The 14,604-nt window shown below is 58.3% G+C and overlaps 1 protein-coding gene across 3 annotated transcripts in view; it reads left to right on the top strand.

The window, feature by feature from the left end:
* PPP2R2C (protein phosphatase 2 regulatory subunit Bgamma) overlaps nucleotides 1-14,604 on the top strand; it is a 141,291-nt gene that overhangs the window by 101,206 nt on the left and 25,481 nt on the right. For all 3 annotated transcript variants that reach the window (XM_044767858.2, XM_044767859.2, XM_070506268.1), the window contains exon 6: nucleotides 9,294-9,458. In XM_044767858.2, the coding sequence (XP_044623793.1) occupies nucleotides 9,294-9,458 (165 nt within the window). The remainder of the gene's footprint in view (nucleotides 1-9,293; nucleotides 9,459-14,604) is intronic.

Genomic DNA, 14,604 nt, shown 5'->3' with positions numbered 1-14,604 from the left:
TGCTTAATTTCATGTTTTTTCGAGAAAGAGAAACACCTTGATTCTGACTTAACTAACTTTGTTGCTAAAAGTCCTAACCATGTGCTAGGGCCTTTGACTTATGTCATCTTGTTAGATCCTCATCACAGCCCTGCAAAGCAGGTATTGGCAACCCATTCTACAGATAGGAAAAGCAGGGCACAGAGAGGTTGAGAAGTTTTCCGAAAGTCACACAGCTGTTATTTGGTGGAGTAGACTGTCAAGCGCTGGTCTTGGTGACTCAAAATTCAGTGCCTTTCTAAGCCTGTCTAAGCATTTGGGAATCACATAAGCTGGCTTGTGGTAGAGATGTGTCGACTGGATCATCACACAGAGAAACGCAGGGCTTCAGTGGGCTTATGCAGCGAGTGGTTACTCAGACCAGCCCCGCCCCCACGGCCCCGCACGGCCCCAGAGATCCCGTCCTTCTCTCCGAGAGGAATGCAGTGTCATGGTCGTGAGGCTCTGAGCAGAGAAAGAGGGAAGATGTTATGGTTGAACTGTGCCCCACTCCAAGATCTGTATGCGGAAGCCCTAGCCCCCAGCACCTCAGAATGTGACTGTACTTGGAGGGGGGTCTTTAAAGAGGTGATTAATGTACAAGGAGGTCATTAGGGTGGGTCCTAATCTAAGAAGAGGAGATTGTCCTTATAAGAAGAGGAGATCAGGACACAGACACACACAGAGGGAAGATTATGTGAAGACACAGAGAGCAGGAGGCCCTCTGCAAGCCAAGGAGAGAGGCGTCAGAAGGAACCAACCTGCTGACACCTTCATCTGGGGCTTCCTGCCTCCAGAACTATGAGAGAATAACTTTCTATTGTCTAAACTGCCCATCTGTGGCATTTTGCTACGGCAGCCCCAGAAAACTAATGCAGAGGCACGGGTTGCCAGGAACCTCCTCTAGGATGTGACATGGTTTGGCCTGAGTGCTTACAGCTCATGTCTGTAGACAGGTCATCTCTTGGAGAAAATTTGCTGAAAAGAACCAGCTTTGCTAGCTATGCCCCAATAAAACTGCATCCACATGCAAGAGGCCTTCCAGGGCCCCTCCACACCCAGCCTCCCTGGGGAGCCAGTGGGGGAAGGCTCTCGTGCGTGGCCCTTGGCAGACCTGCCTCCATCCTCACTCTGGCGGCTGCTCGGTTGCCGTGGAAACAGCCTCCACCATCCTGAGAGCAGGTTTCTGCTGAGACATCTAGATAAACCACGCTTTGCTCGGTTAAAGCCGTGGAGCCCAAGGCTGCATCCTTCTCCTCACTGAACCCTTGCGCGCTCTCAGCATCCACCTTGCTGAAGATACAGCCGGTCCACTGAGCCCCAGGAGCAGTGCCCTTGGGGGTGCTGACCGCATGGGAGAGCTGCATATCGTGCGAGATGCAACCATCCAGAACAGAGGGGGCAGAGGGAGGCGCACCCGCTGGAAGCCTGGAAGCCAGAATTCTATCCTCGCTCTGCCACGCTCCACGTGTGGCCCCGGGCAAGTCGCTTCCTGGCCTTGGTCTCTGTGTCCTCTGTGGGATCGGAGGGTGGGTGGTCCCTTCCTGCAGGGATGCTGAGGGGCCTGGCCTGTGGACTGCCCTCAGCAGCTGCCCCGAGGGTTGACCGTGTCTCCCAGCTCAGTTAGTTGCCATGTCTACAGAGCCATCAGTAGTGGCGTCGCCGCTAAAGCCCGCTATGATGTTAGTTAAGATTTGTGTGCTTCTCCGGCATTTCTGGGGTGCTTCCCACAGCCACTTCTCACGTGAGCTCCGCACCAGAGCGAACCAGCAAGACCCATTCATTCCACGTGCCTGACTCACTTTACGGTCAGCAGGCCTCTGCCCAGCGGGAGTGACGGCCCTTTGTACCTGTGCCCCCGTCCAGGAGAGGGAGACGGAGGCTCAGAGAGGTGCAGCTCAGCAGAAGGGGGGCCGCTGGAGCCGCAGTGACCTTCTTTCTGACATTTCACAGCTGTCCGAGTCGGGGCCCAGGCAGCGTTGCGGCTTCCGACCAAGGGCCAGGACGGTGCTCGGTGCTGCTGTGACCCCAGCCGGCTTTGGGACCTCAGGCGATGCCCTTGGCAGTGGGAGATGAAGGAGTTTCTATAAAAATCTCTGCAAACCTGATGACTCTGCAGAAGGCTTGCGGGACTGTGTTCCTGTGTCCTTGTCCGGGAGAGCCGAGGGCTTGGCTCTGGGGCCGGACAAACCCGTTTCTGAGCTTTGCTGACTGCCCAGGGTGTGGCCCGAGCCTGCAGGGCTGGTTGGAACAGCTGAAGGGCATCTTTGTCCTGGGAGTGGGGGGCAGGCAGAGGGCCCCACCTGCCCTCCAGGGCGGCACTTGCTCCTGAAGTTGAATACGGGGCTCTGGGGGGAGGAGGCCAGCCTAGGGGTGGGGAGGCTGTTTTTACACAGTGGCCCCGTGTGCTGAACAGCAGCGAGATGGCAATCCCCCTTCTAGGCCCTGGGTCAGCAAAGTGCAGCCTAGGGGTGTACCGGGGAGGGGTGGCGAGCCACCTGTTCATAAAGTTTGATGGGCACACGGCCACGCCCTTCGTCTGCCTACTGTCTGAGGCTGTTCTGCACGACACAGCAGAGTTGAGCGGTCAAGGCAGAGATCTTATGGCCTCTGCTGAGCCTGAAATATTTACTCCCTGGCCTTTTTCAGAAAGCGTCTGCGAGCCCGGGTCTAGAGTGTACGCCTGCTCTCCTTGGACCTGAAGGAAGAGGGATGCGCTGTAGGACACGGGGGGCTGGAGCGGATGGCTGCCAGGAACCTCCCTGCCCGCCCGCCCCACACGCCCAATGTCGGGTCTTGCCTCTCCCGCTCCTGGGGCCTCAGATCACACCAGTCCAGAGAAGCTGAGTGACTGGCCCGAGGCTCCATGATCGATTAAGGGCAGATCTGAGCCTGAAACCCAGGCTCCCGGGCAGCCCGTCAGCACTTGCCTGTCGCGTTATGCCACGTGCCTTCTCAGGGCCAGGCCTTGTGCTCAGCATGTCACATGCACCATCTTAATTAATTCTAGCGAAACCGTAGGATGTGGGGCATCTGACTGCCATTTTGAACTTGGGGAAACTGAGGCACAGAGAGGTTCAGGAACTTGCCCAAGGACACACAGCCAGCAAGTGGCAGAGCCTGGATTCACCTGCAGGCTGACTGGCAAGGCCCGGGTTTGTGCTTCTCCCCCTGCTCTGCTCTGTGTCCCAAGTCACAGGAGGCAGGCATATTGCAGACTCTGGGACTCAGTTCCAGTCCTGGGCTGGCCCCCCTCTGCCTGGCCCCGAGCAAGTGGCTTCTCCTTGCTGAGCCTCCGTTTCCTTAGCCACGGAAGGGGGTGCACCTCACCCATAGGTGGAGAGGACTGAAGGCGGCCCTGATGCGCTGGCCGTGGGCGGGCCCCAGGGGCTTGGCTGGAGTTTGGGGTGTTAACAGGAACACCATTTTGCCTGCAGTCAGATGGAACATACGGTGCAGCCAGTGTTTGCGGCCTGGAGAGAGAAGTGCTGAGGGGTGTGTGAGCGGAAGGCAGTGGAGACCGGAGGGAGTCATTATGGGGAACGGCAGAAACCGGGTGAGCAGCGGGCTCCCGGTTTCCGTGATGATGCTCTTGCGTTTGTGTGGCTCCCGCACTGCTTCCTACGTGCTGCAGGGTGACAGCTCCTTTTAGCGGCCCTGGTCCGTGACAGTCTACCCCTAAAGCGAGCCCCCCGTGGCCTGGGGTCTCCTTGGCCCTGCTGTCATCTCCACTTCAAGGCCTTCTTCCCCTTGAGCTGGGTTTGAAACTTCCTGCGCTCCCTGGCCCTGATCAGAGGGGCCCACGCCGGCTGGTGTGTTCACTCAGTTCAGCAGCTGCTCACCAAGCACCTACTGTGTGCCAGGCCCCCCTCTAGGCCCTGGAGGGGCAGCAGCGATCCAGACAGATGAGTCCCTGCCGTCCCTGAGGAGGTGGACAGTCAAAAAATAAGCCAATGGTAATAAACAATGATTGATGCTTGCAAAAATATAAAGTATATATATATAGCGAGGTGAAAGAGAAGTTTATTTTGGGGAGAGAAGGAGGTTTCTAGGAGAAGACCACTTTCTTCAGGAGACTCTGGGTGGAGATCTGAAGGACACAGAGGAGGGAGCCTTGCAGATATTGGGAGAATTGCTCTCCAGGCAGAGGGAACGGGAAGTGCAAAGGCCCTGGGGTGGGATGGTACCTGTCACATCCTGGAATGGACACCAAGGGGCAGGGGTACCAGCTGCAGAGGGCTGCAAGAGAAACAAGGAAGAACCCAAGCTAGATTTACAGTTGTGCGTCCCTGGTTCAGACGCCAGCTCTGCTGCTCACTGGCCCTGGGAACTTCTGAGGAGCCACCTAAATAAAACTAAGGGTAGTGTCACCACCTTCCACTCCGGGGGCAGGGGGACAAATGACTGTGACAGGGTTTCTCAGTTGGAAGGACCGTTCACGAGGAAGGGTTGAGAATCGCCTCTTCCTCTGATGCTCATTCGCGCATCAGCCCTGCAGCAAACACCCTGAGTGCAGGCGCTGGGCAGGCTGTGTGGGACGGGGCCGGGGGATCTGATGGTCCCTCCCCTGGAGCTGACACTGAGAGCGGGAGACGGGCATGTACGCAGCGTGGCGATCCCGAGGAGGTGAGGTCTGCCAGGATGAGCAGATGGGTAGAGCCTTGCCTTGGTGTTCAGCCAGAGCCCATCACCAGGGAATGTTCCAGAAACTTCACACTGTTGGGCATGGCTGGAGGGGGAGGGAGAAGTGGCCCAAGGTGAGGCTGGGGACAGGCAGGCAGGCAGGGTGATCGTGACGGGCCTTGAATGCCCAGCAAGCTGTTTGACTTCTGTGGACAGTGGGGAGGCCACCAAGCAGCGCAGTGGAAACCCAACCCCTGTTTAGGGAGTTCGCTCTGGCTGAGGTTGGGGGGGACCAGAGGCAGGGAGCCCCACGGGGCAGAGACGGCCTGGGCTGACGGGCAGAGCGGAGGGACCTTCAGGTGGAAGAGCCTGGGTCAATGTGGCGAAGGAGGGAGTGGGGAGGGTTTGGACGCTGCCCTGATTCCCGGGTTGGCATCTCAGGGCTGGGGGTGCTGACACAGGGAACTGCAGAGAAGGAGGCGGCCAGGATGGAGCTGGAGGAAGGTGTCCACAGCCCTGGCGTTATGCACAGGTTGTTACTGCCCAGCTCCCAGGAGGCAACCTGGGTGTCTGAGTTTCCTGCGGCCGCTGTAACAAATTTTCACAAACCGAGAGAGAGGCTTAAAACAACAGAAATCTCCTGTCTCACAGTTCCAGAGGCCAGAAGTTCACCATCAAAATGTGGGCGGGGCTGAGGTCCCTCCGAAGGCTCTAGGGGAGGAGGCGTCCTGCCTCTCCCAGCCCCTGGCTGCCTCAGGTGTTCCTTGCAGCTGCATGGCTCCAGTCTCTGCCTCCATCGCCACTGGCATCTCCTCCTCCTTATGAGGGCACTCAGTCACTGGATTTAAGGCCCATTCTAATCCCAGATGCCTCATCTTGAGATCCTTGACTGTATGTGCAAAGGCCCTTGTTCCAAATATGGTCACATTCGCGGTCTCTGGGGTTAGCATAGGGACGCGTGTTTTGGGGAGCCGCCGTGCAGCCCACTGCGCTGGAGGAGAGCACTGTGTGCTCAGCCGAGGGGCTGGGTGGAGCGGGTTCCTTCTCTCCTCTCCATCCTCTCTGCGTGACCTGCTCCTGCCCCTCCTGCCTGGGTCTGCCGAGCTTTCCTTGTAGGGAGGATCATTCCTAGCTGCCAGGGTGTTATTGGAAGTTAAACGAAACCCATCAGACAGTGGAGTACAGTTAGATGGAAAAATAGAACATGAATAATTCACCCACCTTTGCCAGGGGGAGGGGCTCATCAATGAGCCTCATTATGCTCCTTCCCGAGGGCGGGCGGTCCCCACGCGAACCCTGTCGATCACCTTTCTGCAAGTAGGCTTTGTGCAGCTGATCACGGAACAAGGGAGAGGCCATGGCGGGGTTAGTCCTCGAAATCAAAGGGTGCTCCAGGATCACGCCCAACCCTTCGTTGGGCAAATGGGGGAAACTGAGGCTTCAGGAATAGAAATGACTTTTGCATGTGACACTCAACATTCCAGAGAGAGCTGAGGCCAGACGCCCCACCCAAGGCTCCCAACTTCCAACCCAGCACAGGTCCTGCTGTAGTCAAAGCCACGGTGTGTGGTCACTGCTGGACCCAGTGTTGCAGGGTGTACAGGCACGTGGCCACGTGGGGGAGAGTCCAGGCGTGCTGGCCCTGTCTGTCTGGGGCAGAATTATCATGCTGAAGGGTCTTCTTCCACACCTGCTCCCCTGGTCAGAAATCTGTCTTCAGGCCTCCGCTTTGGGACGTGACTACGGGGATCCAGTGGGGACAGCCCCACTCAGTAACGTATTCCTTTCGCATGCCTGATGGCTCCAGGGAGAAGCCAGGCTGCAGGCACCGGGCAGGTGCTGTGGCGAGCTGACCCGGAGGCCTTGGAGAGGCCATCCCGGGATCAGGTGACTGTGGACCCCGTTGGATGGCCACACCCCTAAGGACGCTGTTCTGGCCCGGGATCCTGAGGTGGGGGACTGCCCACTCGGCCTCAGGGGCCCCTGCCCGGTGGGGGCCCTGACACGTTGACCACGTCTGTGGTTTTGTCTTCCTCCACTAGGGTCACGTGGAAATGAAGCCTCCGTGTTTCACACCCGTCTCTCCTCAGCACCCCTGTATCCAGAATCCTTTAAACAGCACAAGAGTCCGCCAGTGATGCGCAGGCGGTGGGAACCGCAGTCCCAGGCTGTTGGCAGGGCCCAGGCGTGGGAGATGCTGTCTCCCCAGCTCCACATGGGGCCTTCAGGCCACGTGCATTGCCCCTCAGCCACTCATGGCTCAGGTGTTGTGTGCTGCAGAGGAGTGAGACATGGTTGAGCTCTCTGTTCTTTTAAAAGCCGCTGTGGCCTTCTACAGGTGTCTAACGAGTGTGTGGAGAAGGCAGGCACAGCCATGCGGGGGTTGGACGTGGCCGTCATGAGGCCATCAGGGGCTGTCAGCACTATGGGGGTCTCCCTTAGCAGGAAGCAGGAAGCTCACACTCTGTGGTCAGGTGGCAAGGCCACAGCCCTGTGCTTGGCCTCAGCCCCCGTGTGAATCCGGGACCAGGGTCTGTCTCCACAGGCCTCCTGGGACTTTCGTGTCCTGAGTTCTGTGGGCAGATGCTGTTGCTGTTGGCCCTCACCCTTTGTGCGGAACATTAACAGGCGCTGTGCTAACGCGTGTGACGGTTCATCGACGACGTCCTTTTCCTCCGACGCCCTCTGCAGTTTGGTGAGAGGCTCAAGCCGACCAGCAGCCAGCAGAACCTCGCACAGAGCACCCGCAGGCCTTGCCCTGAAGGGTGGGCTGCGAGGTCCATGTGGGTGGACTCAGCGTCGCAGAAGTCTTGGCTCTTTTTCTCTCTTACCCTTTCGTCTCATTTTTTGTGATTTAATCTCTCCTTCTCATACCAGAAAACCACCGTTTCCCGGGAAACCGGTCCAGGCACCGATGACGTAGCTCCTTTTCCCCTCTCTTCATATCTTTCCGTGGTTCTAGTTTCTGGTTAATGACATGCTTCCGGGAAGCAAGACTTGAGGGTGGGCACGGAGCCCTCCTCGGGTGCACAGACTCCACCACCTTTTCTGATATTTTATACTCCCGTGTTTACAGAAGTCGGGAAGTGCCCTTTTCTTATTGAGAGAGGAAGCAGCCTGGGCTGGGGGGATGGGGGGGCTGACAGCACAGGGTTCTTAGAGTTTCAGCTGGTATTTTCCAGAAAAAATCATAATAATGGCAGCTGACATTCACTGAGCTCTGTGTCCGGCAGTGTGCAAACCTATGAGGTTAGGACTGTTAACCCATTTGACAGATGAGGAAACTGAGGCATGGAGAGCTGGGGAGCTCACCCACAACCACAGGGCCAGGAGGTGGCAGAGCTGGGACTCTGACTCCAGGGCCCACATGCAAATGAAGAGGGAGGAAGGGGCATTTTCATCAGAGGGAGCGGGCTGTGGAGAGCCCCAGGCAGAGGTGGGAGTCCAGAGGCTAAGGGGTCACTGTCAGGAAGGACAATGCCTTTTGGGTAGAGTGACCAGTAGGTCACTGATCTGAAGTCAGAAAGGTAGAGAGGCCGGGGCATGCCAGGCCTTGAATGCTGCACCAAGGGCTTCCAATTTGTTGTTGTAGGCAATGGGGAATGGACGGGAAAAGAGCAGACTTTGGAGCCTGGGAGGTCATGAGGCCAAATCCAGCCTTACCACTCACTACTGAGTCACCCTGGACAAGTTGCTTACCCTCTCTGGGCTCCAATGTATCAGTCAGGGATACTTCCTTTGCAAGTAACAAAATTCTTGACCCGAAACAGAAAATGGATTCCCGTATTTAACAGTCCAGGGGGCATGGCTTCAGGTGTGGCTTGATCCAGGATTCAAAAGGTACTGCCAGATCTTTCTCCCCACTCTGTCTTTGGTGCTGTCTGCCCCACCCTGAGGCCCCAGGGTTTCCGTTTGTCACAGCAGCAGACACAAGCCCCTCCTCTCCACACCCCTCAGCCCAGCAGAGATCACAGGACTGCACCCAGTATTTCCAGTCCTGGGGTCCCTCCACTGGCACAGCCAGCACCGTTTGCTCATCCCTCATGCTGATTGTGAGTGGGGGGTGGGAGGCACAGATCAGAGCTGAAACCCAGAGAAGCAGAGACCCTTTTCCCAAAGGAGGGTCTTGATGCTGTGGGCAGAAGGCTGGGTACTGGGGTGGAGCGGGGTAGTGGGGAGCCGACAGAAGCCTGTCTGCTCAGCACCAGACACAATTCACAGGGTGACGGGGAGAATTGAAATTGTTCAGTAGGATCGTCCCGGCCCAGCACATAGCCCGCACTCAGCGAATGCCCCTGCTTCTGCTCGGCACTGGTGGGGGAGGTGGGCGGAGGGGAGAGGCCTCACAGGTCCCTTTACGTGGGCTGGGCAGCTGGGGAGAGGCTGAGGTCCAGAGGGAAGTGACGGGTCCAGCCCTGTGGGGACAGTGGATGGGCACCCAGAAGGGGCGGCCAGTGGGTGCTTCGCTATGCAGGTGGGCGGAGCTCTCTGCATCAGCGGTTTGTCCCAAGTCATGGGAACAGAGGGGTGGCTGAGACGCGGGGTGGATGGCTGGGCCAGGAGAGGTCGGGCAGACCCGCCGGGCTCGAGCCCCGAGGCAGAGCAGCGAGGGTGCCCTCCCTTTGCTGCCTCTTCCTTGACCTGCTGCCCAGACATCGTGGACATCAAGCCGGCCAACATGGAGGACCTCACGGAGGTGATCACGGCGTCCGAGTTCCACCCCCACCACTGCAACCTCTTTGTCTACAGCAGCAGCAAGGGCTCCCTGCGCCTCTGCGACATGCGCGCGGCCGCCCTGTGCGACAAGCACTCCAAACGTGAGCGTTCACGCAGCCAGGGACCACGCAGATGGCGGGGGTGGGAGCCTCGGGGTGGGTGGGCATGGCCTGGACGATGCCTGGACTGGCTCCGAGTGGGGGTGGGCTGAATGCTGCTTTAGCACCAGCTGGCAGCAGGATCCGGGTCTTGCCACCCACTGCCCCTGGCCCCAAGTGCCTGCACAGCCAGGAACTGCCCCACTTCCAGGGCTCAGGCAGCTAGGACGAGGGTCAGGGAGTGAGCCCAGATGCAGAAGCTAAGGAGGGACCACACTCAGCTGTCACCTCCTCCAGGAAGCCTTCCCTGACCGCCACATTGGGCCGGGCCCCTCCTCTGTGCCCCCAGAGCCCCCACAGCTTCCCTCTCACAGACCGGCCACACCCTGTAGAATTTTCTCTGGGCTGCTCCTTCTCCTCCAGCAGCTCAGCTGGAGGTCACCTCCTCTTGCTGGAACCCAGCACAGGGCCAGCCACCATGGAGGTCTGGGCCTGAACAAAGTCCAAGGGAACACAATGTGACAACAGCTCACACTCAGTGATGCACCCTCTGAGCCAGGCGCCCGGCTAAGCTCTGACCCCATACCATCTCACCTCATCCTCACACGAGCTCTGAGGGAGTCCTGCACAGGAGAGGAAACTGAGGCTGCAGGGATGGGCCCATGGCCCCGTAGGCAGGGAAGTGGCAGGGCAGGACTTGAACCCATGACTCTGGGACGCCTCAGCTGGGTGCTGGGTTGTGGCTGGCCGGCTGCACACTGCCACAGCGTTCCCCAGAGACACCGAAGGCAGAGGATCAGGCCGTGGTGTCCTCCCCAGATGACGTCACAGGGGTAGCAGGGGGACAGACAGGGCCCCCCACCCCGGGAGGGCAGGGACCTGGTCTGGTTCATCTCTGCGTGGACCCCGGTGCCTACAGCAGTGCCTGGAATACACACTTGTTGAATGAACAAGTGAAGGAATGCAGGAATGAATGAGTCGTGTGAGGCGGCCCCTGGAGGGGACTTTGTCAGAGTCTCGGTGAAGGAGGCCGGGGGCTGTTGGGAGGGACTGGGTCACTCATCCCCTCGGGAGCCCAGCTTCCCTGGGCAGCCCCCAGGGACTCGGCTCAGGACCCTCTGAAGCCGCCAGCCGCTCCTCCCCTTGGCCCAGTTCTGTCCCCTGCCTGTGTTCTCCCCACCGCTCCTCTCCGGGTTTGTCCACGTTCTTGGGACGCTCTCTGGGGCTTCCTCATGTCCACCATCGGGCAGGACGTCCATGTCTGGGTTTGCCTTGCTCTTGTCCGTCCACAAGCCCCAGCACTTCTCCAGGGGGCCCGGCTGAGCCCCCCGGGAGCGCCCTCCATGTTTATCGCGCACCTGCTACGCTCCAGGCCCTGTGCCCGGCCTGGGGGTGCAGCAGGAACGATGGACAGACGATGACCCCGTAACTAGGCAATGTGATGGCGGGAGTGATGTCAAGAACCACCATCAAAAAAGTGGGGGCCGGGGGCATCTCACTGAGGAGGTTCAGGGGAATAGACACCCTGAGGTGCCAAGGGAGGTGAGCCACGCAGATCTCGGGGGGAAGAATGTTCTAGAAGGGGGACATTGCAGGGGCAAAGGCTCTGAGATGAGAGTGCAGCCGTGTGGCTGGAGCGCAGTGACCAAGGGGGACGGACGGCAGGAGCTGAGGTCAGAGAGATGCACAAGGCGGTGACGCAGGGCCCTCGTAGGAGGGAAGGATTCCTGGTTTTCTTCTAAGGGAGTGAGACGCTGATGGAGGGTTGAGAGCGAGGGTGAGTGGTCATGAGGGGCATATTTGAAAAGGAGAAACTGCAGGGGGTCAGTGTAGGGGCAGGAGTATGAGGAGCCCTGTTGGGGTTGATATGAGAAGAGACGGTGGACCCCAGGCTGGGACGGCAGAGGCGGGGGATGGGCCCCGACCTGGGGGTTCTTTGAAGGTTGAGCTGAGGGCTTTGCCCAGAGCGATAGGGGCCAGGGTGACTCTGAGCTTTGGTTTGTGCAGTGGGGTGAAGGCGAGGCCCCCTCCTGGGACAGGCACCCTGGGGAAGGGGCGGCCCGGGGGGGGACGGTGACCCACAGGCCAAATTTGGTTGCGGTAAGCGTGAGATCGCACTGGGCTCCAAGGACGGGTGTCGAGAAGGCGGCCAGATGTCTGGAGTCAGGGGCGAGGTCCCGGCTGGAGGTACAGGTGTGGGAGTCACGTGTGTGGGGACGAACAGGAAGCACAGGGGCCAACTAAGATGCCCAGGATCTGTGCCTGGCCCCACACCAGCAGCGTGGGGCTGCCTCAGTGTCCCAGGGCTTCCGTAACAAATGACTGCAGACTTAGTGGCTTGAAACAGTATGAACCGATGCTCTTGCCTTTCCAGTTCAGAGGTCTGGCATGGGTCTCACCAGGTGTCGCAGGGCTGGCTGCTTCTGGTGACCAAGGGGAGGATCCGTGTCCTGGTCTTTTCCAGCTTCTGGGGCCGCCCGCATTCCTGGCTCGTGGGCCCTTCCTCCATCTTCACAGCCAGCAGCGGCCGGTCGGGTGTTTCTTGCGCTGCTTCACACTGACTCTGACTCCTCTGTCTCCTCTTTCCATTTTTAAGGACCCCCGTGATGACACGTGGCCCTCCCGGATAATCCAGGATGACCCCCTATGTGATGGTCAGGGGGTCAGCAACCTTAGTGCCCCCCTTGCCCTGCAACAGAACACAGTGACAGGTTCTGCGCGTCAGGATGCAGACAGCTCTGGGGCCCGCTATTCCACCTCCCACAGGGCCTTGCCCCCGACCACCTGGGCCCACCCACAGGTGCCCCCAAGGTTTGCCCAGGTGCAGCTCTGGGCCAGCCTGGCGTGGAATAGGAGTGGGGAAGAGGGAAGAGTCTGGTCTCTCCTCCCGGGTCCAGCCCTGGCCCACATGAGCCCCACCGGGAGGAAGAAAGATGGGACTTCGTGGTACATCCTGGTTCGTAGGGACCACAGTTCAGAAGCGAGTAAACGACCGTGATGTCTGTATGAGGACTGTTGCTCAGTCATTTAAAATATTGATTCAGGAGGTTTTTAATGACATGGGGAAATGGTTATAACATTCGTGGGGGGAAAAGCACAGCAATGACTGCTTTACCAAAAAATGGAACCAGAGAAAGCGATGGAAAGAAATAGGCCACCCTGCGTAGTGGCTCTGAGAAAGCCGTTGTTTTCCTCTCTACGTTTCTCTGTGATTTGCATCTTAGCCATGGGTCTCAACCTCGAATCAGGAGACGCGCGTGTCTGTGGGCGGGTGGCATTTAGGGAGGATGGAAGCTCTTCTGTGTGCCCCACGCTGTGTGAAGGACGTTTTTCGGGGGCTGGAGGTGGGAGTCAGAGCCCCCAGGGCATTTGTAACTGTGTCATCTGCCCCCATTCCCCCCGGCTCTGAGTGAGCAGCCGCCCACCGGGGCCACTGTCAGCTGTACGCTTGCGGAGCCCAGGCACCCGGGCGTAGCTGCCAGGCAGGGAATTGTCGTGTGGCTGGTGGTGTGCGAGCTGCACGTGAGTCAGCCCAAAAACCCCAGTGCAAGAACTGTGACTTTGTTTTCCACGGCTCAACTTGGTTTGCGTTTGTCGGCCCCTCTCCCCGGGCTGCAGAGGATGCCAGCCTTAGGGCGGTGGCAGGTCCCGCCTCCCCCGTGTCCTGCTGAGCTTCCAGAGGCTTCTCAGGACCAAGGTGTGAAGGGCGGGACTGCAGCTTCTGACCACCACGGGCTTGGGCGGTGGCTGGACACGGGGGGGCGGGGGGGTGGCCAGGGCTCAGGACACTTTTGCATAAATGCAGAAATTATACTTGGGGCATAAATGTTTGTAGATGAAGTCAGTCTTTAATTTTCTTTGCTTACACTCCCTCTGCCCGGTTCTATTGAGATTATTGTACTCTTATAAAATGAGCTGGGACGCTTTCTCTTTTTCTGAAATAGTGTGATGAAGTCAGTAAATTTGTGGATAAATCTTTGGTAAAGCAAACTATTGGTTTCTCCGGGTTTCCTATTGGAGTTAGTTTTTGTATTTCAGGTTCTCCCAGGATTTGTTTTCATTCTCAGTCTCAATATCCTGCACAGAAACCTTCTCTCCAGAGTCAGTGGGAGGCCTCTGTGGCCCTGCGCCCGTCCCCACTGAATCTGCCGTCACTAAGCCGTGAGGCTGTGGCCTCCAGACCGCATGTCGTCGTTCTCATGAGAAATTAAGCCGCCGACTGCCGATAGGCAGGCTGTTGTTGTTTTTAATGAGAGCACAAATGGTTGTTATTGGAGCTAATTTTTTGCAAGAGCCCTGGAGATTGGAACCTCTTCACATCTCACTTATACCCATTTATCCAGTGACTGCTCAGACCTTAGGGAACAGCCAGTAGCGACACCCCCAGAGCATCGTTTTCCTAATGCCTTCCTGCTCACTGAGGGAGGAGCGTCCCGGATCACAAGGGCATGCTTACATCTGCCATCGGGCAGATGAGGAAACCAAGGCTCAGAGGACCTCCGTGGCTCCCCCCACCCCTCCCTGTCCCGGGCAGAGCTGGGGAGCAGGGGGCCACGCTGCTGCCCAGCCCACAGCCTCCGGCATTCTCCAAAGCGGTAGAAACCCGGGTCTTTTGTCTGCTAGTCATTGTGACAGTGTCACCATGGAAACCACCCCAGTAAGTCCTCAAATAGACAGCGATTCCTGCTTTAACAGCACGGAGCCCTGAGCTCTCTCAGAGTAGGTGGGGATGACCGTCGCCACCCCTCGCGGGCCCCCTCCCGTGCTGTCCCTGTGCTGCAGGCGTGATGTCCACAGTCGACGTTTGTCGAGTGCCTACTGCGCGCCAGGTGCCATTCTAAGCTTACGTCTTGTTCCATCCCCAGAGCCACTCTGTGGTGGGGGGCTATTTTATTCATTTTATGGGTGAGGACACTGAGTGCATTGGTTTCCTCTGGCTGCTGTAACAAGTTGCCACACATAGTGGCTCGAAACAACACGAATATACTCTTTCACGATGCTGGAGGCCAGAGTCTGAAATCCGGGTCTCGCAGGGCTGGGTTCCGTCTGGAGCTTCGCGGGGAACCTGCTTCCTTGTCTTTCCAGCTTCTCGAGGTCGCCTCCACCCTCGGCTCATGGCCTCTTTCTCCCTCTCAAAGTGCATCTTCAG

The sequence above is a fragment of the Equus asinus genome, chromosome 3 (genome assembly GCF_041296235.1).
Source record: "Equus asinus isolate D_3611 breed Donkey chromosome 3, EquAss-T2T_v2, whole genome shotgun sequence".
Lineage (NCBI taxonomy): Eukaryota > Metazoa > Chordata > Mammalia > Perissodactyla > Equidae > Equus > Equus asinus.
Note: the sequence above shows the minus strand (reverse complement) of the source record. Positions and strands in the feature narration are given on the sequence as shown.